General features: G+C 33.1%; 1 protein-coding gene and 1 long non-coding RNA gene across 4 annotated transcripts in view; one reads left to right on the forward strand and one right to left on the reverse strand.

The window, feature by feature from the left end:
• LOC147581040 (uncharacterized) overlaps positions 1-11,854 on the forward strand; it is a 46,802-nt gene extending 34,948 nt beyond the window's left edge. The window contains exon 4 of the long non-coding RNA XR_015251338.1: positions 11,652-11,854. This is a non-coding gene — a long non-coding RNA (uncharacterized LOC147581040). The remainder of the gene's footprint in view (positions 1-11,651) is intronic.
• PHIP (PHIP subunit of CUL4-Ring ligase complex) overlaps positions 1-12,768 on the reverse strand; it is a 139,039-nt gene that overhangs the window by 82,708 nt on the left and 43,563 nt on the right. For all 3 annotated transcript variants that reach the window (XM_086707280.1, XM_086707279.1, XM_086707278.1), the window contains exons 8-10: positions 5,958-6,179; positions 5,583-5,683; positions 1,164-1,234 (exon numbers count right to left, since the gene is read on the reverse strand). In XM_086707280.1, coding sequence (XP_086563406.1) covers positions 1,164-1,234; positions 5,583-5,683; positions 5,958-6,179 — 394 coding nt within the window. The remainder of the gene's footprint in view (positions 1-1,163; positions 1,235-5,582; positions 5,684-5,957; positions 6,180-12,768) is intronic.

Raw genomic sequence — 12,768 nt, forward strand, 5'->3', positions numbered from 1 at the left:
TACAAATCATTTCATTAAGTGATTACATAATTCTTTGTTAAAATTTATCACCCTCCCTAGAAAACATGCCCTTTAACTCTACTGAAGTCCCTCTCTTGCCACATTTCCTATGTTAAAATCTATCAAACTTTTAGGGCCCAATTTCTTCAATGGGCTGTCTTTGCCACCCTGCAATCAAATGAGCCTGCTATCCTCTGAACTCTTATTAAGACTTTGTCTGTAATACATACATTCTACTTTACATTACAGTTATTTATATAGCAATTTGCTCTCTCCACTTTGAATCAATATTCTCCTACAGTGAAAACAGTGCTGTATATAACTCCTTACAGAGTACTCTGAAATCATGTATAAAGCCTGTAATTGTGTTATTACGAAAAGGAAAATGGTCTTCATGGCAGTAGAAGTGGAAATCTAGAAGTTAGAAATTAAACACGTTTGGATATTAATATGGAAAAAACAGATTTATGTCATTAGTATGCTATCACTTATCTGAAGAACTACTGCTATTCACAATTATGAATTGAAAAGACAAGTAAAACTCGAAGTAAATGTAAAAGGAACTGGTACTAGGAACATTTAATAGGTGTTAAATCTACTAATATTTCATTTCATTTTCTCATCAATTCATTTCAAATCTTCAAATTATAGTTTGTTTAAAAAGACATGTCCATTCAAAATGCTACTGCACAAACTCAAAACATAATTGGAGTTATCAGCATTGCTATATAGCTACTTTTTAAAGAGCAAAGAACAAGAATTTGGAGCGAAGTATTTAATATTTACAAATAGCAATCAAATTTATTTTACTTAGCTACAGGATACCTCCCAAATGTCATGAAAATATAAAACGTATTTAAAATACCTTTCTCGCAATGAGATAACTATTCAAAGATACATTCTTTAACAGAGTCGATTCTGAAACTCTTATTCTCCAGAGCAGAGCATTATGGTCTCAAGGAAAATTCTTAGTCACGTGAATACATAAAAAGACTCTAGCAAAGTTCAAATATTTCTAAATTAATTTATGACCATCCCCTGGTTTATGTATGTGAATATGATTTATATTACGATAATAAATATTTTCCAAAATTTTATGTGTTCCACTAGAAGCTTTCTAATGTACAACTTTAAGTGGAAAATTAGGGAGAGAAAAATCTTACCAGCACTAAAAGAAGAACAGATCATTTGAACTCCAGGCCGAGGGCGCTCTGTAAATTTAGCAGGTCTTGGACTATAATATAAAAAATAAACAATTAAAAATATCCCTAAAGGGAACAGCAACACCAGAAATGAGCTGTTTCAAAAACTAAATACAGAAAGACAAAATTAAATAAGAAGCAACAGATGGCTCCCTTCCTAAACAAGTTGGAAATCATTATGTGTCGTGATCAGCAGATCTTATGGAAACTCTACAGATTTCATAGGAGCCCCAGATTATACAACAATCCACACATGAAACACTCTCAAAGCCACTGTCACACCAGACATGTAGTTATTAGTTATACTTACTTCTAACCATATTTAACAGGATTTAGTTTTTCATACAGTACTGTAGCAATGCACAAATACATTAGAAAATAAGTCATTTGAAAACATGAACACACCAGCAAAATAGGTACTGCCTCTGTGGCATAAGTATACCATCAGTTAACTAAACTTTTTCAATATTAGGCACTGTTAATTAAATATTTCCCTCTGTTTATCTTCCAATGTGACAAAATACGCTTTTTAAGACTCCAAAAAGAATCTTAAACACTTATCCTAGTGAAAATCTGAAGACTGTTTGAATCTTATGTCAACTATAATGTTCATTCAAAATAGACATCTACAGAAAAATCATCTTCCTTTAAATATATGTACATTAACTGTATAATTTTGTATTACAGAATATGTCTTATATTTACACTACTGACGTTACATGTTTGTTACAATCAACAGTATTGAAGAAAGAAAAACTGTAGATTTTATACCATACCAGGTCCAATAAGTACACAATATATTTGTAACGCTCTAATACAGGGATTTTATTTAGAGCCCTACTTAACATACATTTTGATCTAGTTTTTCCTTAAGGTATCAGGGGAGAAAATTCAAAGAAATAATTAGAGCTTTCAATCAAAGTGCACTGCATAAATTGTATAATCCATAGCAATTGAAAATAGAGTGGTTTCAGTTTTGTAATCATATCAGGGAAAAAAAGGACAAAATATTTATGATCTATCAATTACACATTCAGAAAAAGGAATTTTTGTCAAAGTGATACAGAACAGTATTTGTTAAAAATTTTAATTAAATAAATTTTTAAAGTGACATTTATACAATTTTTCCTAATAGTCACAAGCCCTGACATAACTGAGCATGAATAGTTTAGAGAACAGAAAGTTATTAAAACACTCTTAAAACCTAAACAATTATTCAGAGTAGAATTAAGTAACCATAATTTAAGTAATCTGAAATTATAAAGACAACTAAATACACTACTTTCATTAATATCTTATGGATTCCAGCTCTCCATTTTTGTTAATTTTTAGCACATTCATTCTTGTGTTAAGCAACCATTTAGCTGTAACTTACAATCAGAATATACAAATAATCATACAAATTGCCATTTTAAATGGACTTTAATATTTTTAAAGGGAAAAAATAGATAAACAAGTACAATAATTTATTATTTTTTAAATGTTTATTTATTTATTTTGAGGGTGGGAGCAGATAGAGAGAGGAAGAGAGAGAATCCCAAGCAGGTTCCACGCTGTCAGCAGTGGGGCTTGATCTTACGAACTGTGAGATCATGACCAGAGCCAAAATCAAGAGTCGGAAGCTTAACCAACTAAGCCACCCAGGAACCCCACAAATAATTTGTTTTTAAAAGCACATCTGAGGAAATATTTTAAGATAAAGCTTTGGTATCAGATTCTGTGAGTCCAGTTTCCAGCTCTGCCACTTATCAAGCATTATGACCTTAGGCAAGTTAACATTTCTGTGCCTCAGTCTCATCTATAAAATGGGAGTAAAAACAAAACATATCTTAAGAGTTACTGAGATAACTGAATAAATTTAACCCACGTAAAATGCTTAGTACTGCACACTCAATAAGTATTAGTATCATTAGTATTTTAATTAATTTAATTCAACCAGTTCTAGATAGTCAATCAATGAATAACTGCTTTTTAGTTTGGCACTCTGCTTGAGAGGGGGTTGACAAAATACTTCCAGTATCCACCTCTATTTTCTCTCCTATCTGAACTAAAGAAAATAATTGTACCTTCTTCATAGGGTTGTCATAAAGATTAGTGAGATGACAAATAGAAAGTGCTTATTAGTACAAGCTTGTCAGACTAAGTGCTTAATAAAAATTTGTAATCATTATCATCTATATATTTTAGGATTCCCATTCTCCTCTTACATCTAAATATGCTTGGACAGCCTTTCTCTCCTACTCAGAGATCTCTTCAGTCAGATTCCGAGTCACGCAGCCACTCCTATTTCTCATCTAAGAAGCAGCATCTTTATTAGTGGAAGTTGTTACCACATACATAAACTCTGTATAAAAACAAATTTATCAAGAGGTTTGGGTTTCAAAATAGGTTTCATTAGCTTCTAAAAGAATTGATTTTCTCAATGCAGACTGGGTTACTGAAGGCACCTCCTCATCAGATTATACAAAAGCATTACAGTTCAATACAATTTTTGCCTTTGATCAGTAATTAAAACCCATGTGACAGTAACAATCTACATCCTGCCAAAATTTTTGGCAGTTATTAGCCATGAGTAAATATGCAAAAGAAACTAAGTGTCCCCAAGTCTATAACTAAGAAAAAATTACTCCTTTATGCCTGACTGTAGGTTAAAAGCTTTTAAGGGATGATTACAAGAATAGAAAAAAATCCTACCTATAATAACTATAAAAAAATTTGTATGTCCAAAAATAGGAAAAACATGAAGCAAAGTATAGCATAACAACTCAGTGGAACATAATGCAGCTATTAAAATTATTATAAATACCTATAATAAAATGTTAAGAAAAAAACAGCAGAAAATTATATGCATTTCTCTACTTGCATCTACATTAAAAATACACATTTATGTGAAAAAGCTGTTAGGATAGTTGGTTAATGGGTAAATCTCTGTAAAGGTTCTGAAAAAAATATCACTTATATGGAATAATTCACTTCTCAAGAATCCAGATAAATATTATCGTACTTAGCAATGTAATCCTCAAGAAGCACAAAGTTGAGAGTTTAATTTTGTGAAAACATTTTTGTTCCTATGCTAATTTGAAGACTGTTAGTCATATTTTTCTTCTGTATAAAAACAAAACATGAAAACACAATGGTATCCTAATCTGGTCCATAAGAAGGTAAAAAATACTCAAAGGAAAACAATAATTAGCTATTGCTATTGTCCACACACATCAGTAAAATATTTAAACTTTTATTTAATGTTTACAGAAAATCTTTAATATTCTAAATATTAAGAATGCAACTAAAATTAGAAATCAACTTGCTTTCTCCAAACAATCATGTCTTAATCAGAATCCTTTTTTTCAAATGAAGTACATTTTATTATGTTATTCTACCTTCCATGGCCTCTTAATGCCTTGCCATTAGCAGCACTCTACAGGAATCTTAATATACACGAAGCTTATCTAAATACTACTCTTTTAAAATTATAAAGACATTCTCAAATTACTCAACTTGAGTTGATATTTATAAACAAAAGTCAGACAGAATTATTGAGATATCCCTTCTAATCTGAATGATGTTCTACCATGAGAGCACAGAGATGACCATTTAGACACTGCAGAATCACTGAGTGCACCAATTCCCCATTCAGAGACTGCCTATGGGGCAATATGCAGCACTTCCTCTCCCTATTATACCCACTTGAGAGGTGGCAAGGCATAGATAGCATGGTACCAAAGGGCAGAGAAGTGTTGTTCTAAGTCCTGGCCATGCCAATTCTTAAGAACTGTTTTGCCTCATTGTCCTTAATCGAAAGAGAACACTGTCTAACCACCTTGTTTTAATAAACCAAGACACTAGAACAAGAGAAAGCACAGATGCAAAATGCTATTATGGGATGAGGTGAGGATGCATTTATCTACCTTGATGTAATTTAGTAAAAACTTAATCTGTTTTCCTACGTTTCCTGAGATCTTCAATAAAACCTAAAGTTTGTAGATTCAGTGACACAAATAAACTACAATTCTTCTAAAGAATAGCCTTAGGAATTCTTAAGATTATGTTCTCAACACCAGAAGGAGCTACTGAGATGAAATTATGCCGTATACTGAAAGGAGTGATAATGAAACAGGTATGTTCTGAAGGAAATGGCTAAGGCTAGGAAAAAGAGAAAAAAACCAAAAACCAAACCTGTTAACATAAACTTTCTTTGAAGCATGGAAAAAAAGGTGAGTGCGGGGAGAAGCATGAAAATCAAAGAGGTCAGTGAATGCATTTCTGTTTTTTACTCAAGGAGAATAAATAAATTTATACTTATTGTTGACTACTTTATATTATTGCAATTTTAACCATTAAATTAAATAATCGATTCTATGAAATAAAAGAGCAACTGACTTTATTTTAAGGGTTCCAGCATCCCACAGCCAAAAACAAATAGTGCCATCTGCCCCTGTAGAAGATAGATATCTCTTTGAGCCACTGCACAATGGTGAGAACTGAAAAACAATTGAAGAAGAAAAAAAATATAAGAAGAGTGACACAATCCAAATAACCCACTTTTTACCATATAAACAGCAACTAATAAACAGAGCTAGAAAGCATTCACAATGGATGAAGGTCATGACTACCATGTATTTAACGTCCATATATTTATAAAGAAAAAAGAAATATTCCTTTCTTCATTTTAGTTGGCTTTATACAATGGATTATAACAGTTACTTAAAATTTAAATCATAATCAAAAGGATTTTACAGGGATTAAGCAAATTACCTGTAGTGATGTTATAGATGCACTGTGGCCTTGAAGAACAGCCAAAGGTGCACATGTTCGAAGACACCAGACTCGGATCATTTTATCACAACTTCCAGCTGCTATCATGGTATTCTCATAGTTTACAGCCATGTCTGATATTTCAGCAGCGTGTCCTCTTAAAGTAGCTAATAATCTTCCATCATCTGTTGCCCAGATTTTCACAAGGCAGTCATCAGAACCCTTAAAACAAAAATGAGTATTAAGAGAATTAACTCTATAAATTGTAATTCAAATTCTGAACAGAGATAAAAAATTGTATCTGTTATGTTCACTTCCCAACACTTATATTCTTAAGTACTGAAGTGTTAAACACTTATTTTAGGAATTTTCCTCTATACAAGTCTATTTTTATTAAATCATTCACTTACAAACAATACCTGTGTGTCCACCAATCTACCAGGAGAAACAGGATGTTAATAATAACATTTACCTATGATCTCCTACCCACCACCTCTGGTAACCTCTATCCGGAATCTTGTGAAAGAATCTGAACTTCTGAAGTAACAAAACAAAATTGTAATAAGAGAACATAATGTAATACACAATAGTGATTAATCCTGTATATATTATGTTATACAGAAACGAAAGCTAATTTTTCTCCTAGGAAGTTAAAAATGTAATTCATAAATGAGTTTCCCATCAGTAATCTTCAGCTAAATACATTACATATAAAATCACCAAAGCTGATTTGTTAGTTAACAAAACAAATTTCATTTTATCTCCCATGAAGTCAATAAAAATACATAAATTACACATTCTGCTATACTAGCATAAGCTCAGAAAGAAACTGTAAAAGATACACATTTCCAGGAATATCTATATTTACAAATAGACATTTCAATTTCACATAATCAAAACCAGAGATTAGAACTTCTAGGCTTTATTATTTTTTTTCTTAGTTTCCTTAATTCATTTTATAGCTGTAAATTTATACTTTTTTACCAACCTCTATTTCCTCTTATTTTCCATTATTTGAAAGTTTTAAATACACAAAAAAGTGGAGAATATTGTCATTAGCCTTATCCATTTCCCAAATTCAAACTTATCCATAGGTTTCAGAGGTGGCATGTTACAACCATCCAATCTAATTCTTAAAAAACAACCCCCTCCTTATATCTGACATTAGAAAGTAGTTAGAAGATCCACAAAAGCAAATGTACAGATGTATTATCACCTTCATACTGATAGGACATATAAATGACCACAAACACAGTATTAACAGAACATTTGTTTTAAGTAAATATTTATTGAGAGAGAGAGAAAAAGAGGGAGATCGAGCAGGGGTTTGGGGGAAAGAGGAAGGGAGGGAGGGAGGGGGAGAGAGAGAGAGAGGGAGAGAGGGAGATGGGGGGGGAGGGGGGGGAGGGGGGAGAGAGAGAGAGGGAATGAATGAATATATCCCAAACAGGCTCCGCACTGTTAGTGCTGATCTCACAACCATTGAGATCATGACCTGAGCTGAAATCAAGAATCTGACACTCAACCCACTGAGCCACCAAGGCGCCCTAACAGAACATTTTAAATGCTATATCCTAAACCAGAGTCGGCCAACACTACCTACAATACTCTCAATTAACTCACATTCTTCTGAGCTTTGAAGCAAATTAAGTGGGTAACCAACCACTAAAGACTAGTGATAAAATTTAACTTTGGTAAATTATCTACATTAAAATCTGGTATTTTTATCCCATTCACTTATCTCAGGCTCTTTATCTATAAAACAAGGTGGTTAAATTGGATGATTCCTAAGGTTCCTTCTACTTTTAAAATTCAGTGATTCATGCACTCATTTATTCATTTGCCTGAAGATTAAGTATGTGCCAAACACTAGAGATACAAAGACACAGGATTCCTGTCCTTAAGAAGCAAGGCAAAAGAGTGTAAATGCAGTAACATGTCTGAAGTGCTATACTGTTGATCAGAAGAGATTCAAACAAGGGAACAGGGTGTTTTTCCTAAGAGGTGAAGAAATAGGATCTGGAAAAGAATCCAGAAGCAGTGATGCCTGGACAGAGCGTTCTGCATGAAGATACAACGTAATGTAGTAAGCTTTGCACACAGACTCCAGGGTCAAACATCTTAGTTCATGACCTGGTATGGCCACTTTCTATATGTTTAACCTTGGGTAAGTTACAGGTTTCCTATGCCTAAGTTTTCTTTTCTTTACGCATATCATCGCACTGTTGCAAAAACTAAATAAGTAAGTGAGGATGGAGTACCTGGTACACAGTAAGACTATTACCACTGCTTCTGTTGGTAGTAGTATTCTTATTTTTACTTTGGCGATATTCTTTTTAGGTTTCTTTATTTATTTGGCGTGGGGGGAGAGGGGACGGGAGAGAGAGAGAGAGAGAGAGAGCGCGAGAGCCCAACTTGGGGCTCGATCTCACAACCATGAGATCATGGCCTGAGCCAATATCAAGAGTTGGATGCTTAAATGATTGAGCCACCCAGGTGCCCCTACTTTAGCAATACTCTTACTACTTTAAAAAAACAGAAACATTCCATATGGCAACAAGAGAGAAAAGTCTGATCAAAGGCATGAAAATGTCAATGTAAGAACTCCAAGTTAGTCTGTACGCTAACTTAGAGTGTGAGGTAAAGGCATAAGGATGAAGTTAGGGAAAAACTGTAAAGGACCTTTTATGGTATACTATGAAATATGTTTTCTAAAGGGGATCACTTAAGATTATTAAGCTGTTGCTTAATAACAACAGCAAAGATCCTGTTGGCATCAGTGTGAATTAGGATAAACAATCGGAGGCCAGGTGAAAGTTGTTAAAACAGTACAGGCAGGAGAGAGAAGTGATAAAACAGATGATAGCAGAGAAAGCTCAAAAGAGATAGAATACAGAGCTGTTTGGGGAATTAAAGGAAAGAAGATTGTATCTCTGCTATCAGTGAAAAGAGAAGAAGGAATGGTAGTAGACTATGACTTCCAGAAAGGTGGTCTACATACCACTTGGCACATGGGAATTGCACTAAGCATGAGCTGAATAAAAAACGGCAATAAAGCATCTATTCAACTCTTAAACTTACTTATTCAACTCTTTTAACTCCACAAATTAAGTCAATTTATTCACTTTATCTTCTAAAAATTAAGGTAATATTTGGCTCTGACCTAAACTCACAACAAAAGTAAAATTTTATGTTAATACTGGTAGAATATATGAAAAAGTAAAATCATGACATCTCATTGTGCTTCATAATACTGATAGAAATCATTTTGTTCTTATGTATTTGAATAAAAGTTTGCTTTACATTCTACTATAGAGGGTGTTTCACATATTTTCATGTTAACAAAGAGGGAAAAACAAAAACCAAACACCTTTTTGACCAAAATGCCAGTTTTTAATGAAAATAGTAGCAACCTGAAAGTCAGCGTTCAGTGACTTTTCACCAACTAAAAGAACAAAAAGTCCCATTATATTCATATTGACTTCATTATTAGTAATATCACCAATTTAATATTTTAATAATTTTGCTCTGTATAGACAAGTACTAAAATAAAACATTATGCACATTTTCCCCAAGTGTGTTTTATTCCAATTGACCTCTTTTCTTCCATTTGGTTGCAGGAGAGAAATCTTTGACCTTTTAGGGAAATCTCTCTTTACTATCCTCTTCCATGACCTATACAATAGTGTGCTGTCCCATCCTCACCCCTGCTCCCCGGAACTCCTGGCAGAATTTCAAACAGAACTCTAAAGCATCCTTAAACAATTTCTATTTCATGCATCATTACTTGTGATCATTAATTTATTTTTATGGGAATGTAAAACTAAAGATGACCTGACAAATTCACCCAAGTTCTTTTAAAATGGCTATCAGAAACATAAATACACATAAATCGACTGAAAAGGACTGCACAAGAAAAATTAAATTTAAATTAAATTAAATTAAATTAAATTAAAACATTTTTATATTTAAATGTTTATTTTTGAGAGGGAAGGTGTTGGTGTGGGGGGACAGAGGATCCAAAGTGGGCTCTGTACTGACAAGCAGAGAGCCCAATGCAGGGCTCAAACCCACAAACCATGAGATCACGACCTGGGCAAAAGTCAGACGCTTGACTGATTGAGCCACCCTGGCGCCCCTGGGAAAACATTTCTAAAACCACTATACACATGTTTAAATTGAATGTGGAAGGATAAATTAAAAACTGATTATTCTTAAAAAAAAAAAAACAAAAAAAAACAAAAAACAAAACGTAGAGCAGAATTAGAAAAACTTTCCTTCCCCAAGCCTACCTCAAATGTTAGTTGGGTCAATAATAAACCAAAGAGTAGGGCACTACAGTCTTAAAATGTTAAAAAAGTGTTAAGGATATTAAAATAAGACCAATGTTATGTAATGGTGAAAGGAACAAGATGAACAACATAGTCATCGTGGTTGGCTTTGGCTATGAGGATTACACAGGTTTCTAAGATGTATAAAGAAGAAAGAGGTATGGTAGAAATAGCAAATTTAAAGTAAACTGGAAAGAAATTAGATGATTCTTAACCTCGGCAACAATACAATTATCTGAGGATTATTTCCTAAAATGGGGAAAGGGAGAAACAAAATAAGGAACCAGAAAAAAAAAGTGAACAAAGCTTGGAAAATAAAGTGGAAGAAGAGCAGTAAGAAAAAAGGAAAAACTCTGTAAGCAAAAGGGGAATGTCCTGCTAAAATTAGATAGCATGATTTTAGAAAAACTTCAACTAACAGTTTTTTTAGCAAAGCTCCAATGCCTAGGGGAAAACAGAGTAGTCCTTTCTTTTCAATAACATCTAGATGTTGCTCTTAGGACAGGGGATTGCCAAAGTGAGAAAAGCTGGGAGTACAAAGTAGAAGTGGAAACAAAAAACAGCTGGAAAGGTTTTATCTGAGTAAGATAATAAACGGTTTTAAATACCTGTTAAGGAGTTTGGATTTAACCCAGTGAGGTAGCTACTGAAGAATTTTAAGCAGACAAGACTTGGTTACCACAATATTTTTAGCCACAATAAACTCTAAGAAACTATGAGCTAGGTGCAAAATAGAAATTGCTTTTTTTGGAATTCATTTTTGAGTCAAATTTAAATATTAAGCTAGTGTTTAATGACAAGCAAACATAAGACAGCAGTGTATCACTACTTTCACTCTTCAATAATGTTAAATTGTCATAATTACTGTGAAAAGTGTGCTCATTAATATGTTGTCATTTGTGTTTATGTCAAACCTAGCATTCAAAAAATCTGAAAAAAATTACAATGAGAAGAATGTGCAGCTTCACTTATTTAAATCCTCAAATAAGATGTGACACCAAATTTTCAGTGACTTTTTTAGACATCACTGTCAATGCAAAGATAAAGCCAAAGAAAAAACAAAACAACAACAATAACTTATCTTTATTTGGAAAAACAGCAGTGTAGATGTTATTTATGAAAAGGCCTGGTAAGAAAGAATGGGACTTAAAGAAAACAGATTTGCCTGAACACAGGACTTAGTTTGAAATACCCTATTAATTTGTATATTCCACTGCCACACCACGGAAGCCATATTCACAATAAAGCCGTGTGCCTTTAAAATAATCAATATGCTCTGTAGCTTAGGATAGAGGAAGAAAACGGAGTCAGACTTTACCTAGGAATCACTGTTTCTTTCTTTCTGTTTCTCTCTTTTTCTTAGACTATGGAGATAATGGCAGCAAAGACCTCTCCTTCCAACATGAAACTGGATCTCTTACACTGTAGGTAATTCCTAACAACAACAAAATTCTATTTTGTGAATCCCTCTTGGAAATTTCGAAGTTTCATGAAAATAAAAAGTTTGAGAGGTAAAGTTCAGATAAATAAAAATATCGACATTCTCCATTAATGAAGCCTAGGCAATGTTAGGTACGCATCTGACTTTGGTATTCTGGTACTCCACAGGTCTCTGTGACATGGCTTTCCACTTTGTCATGGACTTGGGTATTAAAACTCTCAAAATCTAGAAAAAAATGTCCTATTAATGTTATGAAAACTTTATGAAACAATCAGTAACAGGGCTCTGAATCACTTAAATGCTATGCAGAAACTAAAGCAGAACCTAAAGTCTGCACTCCCAAAATTTAAATTTTAAAGGCTTTTTTAAGGCAACTTTTAAAGGCTTAACTGAATTTGTATTTATGTATTTACTTAAACTAAAAGCTAGAAGATTGGAAGTGACAATTATGTGAACTAGTCAGTGATGAAGAAAGTCCTTTACAGGTTGGAACAGTAAATGCCAAAGAATGATTGACTTCTGCAAGCAGAAAACCACACACATTTGGAAACAGTACAGCAGGTTACATCTACACAGATTATCTTAAAAGGAAAAAGTAGATCTATAAACTTTTCCGTGCTAAGAGGAGCATCAACTGTGCAGACCAACCAAACATTACTACTTTGAAATAAAAAAAGAAATTATGTGATATTTAAACCTATAATATCTTGGAAAATCTAGCATTCCTTGGCAGAAATCAAGAGAATTCTAATTTTTCTTGCTACTACTACACAGATTTGAATCAGATTTCACTCGTGATGTCTTTAGAACAGAATTAAATGTTAAAAACATCACGTATATTGTCATGTATACTACAGTATCATTTTCTTATTCAAGCTAAAAAGTACCTTGCTCTTCAGGCAGCTAAAATTTGCTTATAATTTAAATGTAGTTCAATGTTTTTTTAAAAAAGATGCCATTGATTTTCTTTCCTACCAATCTACTACAGACCTGTTTCATTTCCCTTACAAATAATCTCAAACTTCAGTGTCAATCATTT

The sequence above is a fragment of the Puma concolor genome, chromosome B2 (assembly GCF_028749965.1).
Source record: "Puma concolor isolate L17-30 chromosome B2, mPumCon1.1.hap2, whole genome shotgun sequence".
Lineage (NCBI taxonomy): Eukaryota > Metazoa > Chordata > Mammalia > Carnivora > Felidae > Puma > Puma concolor.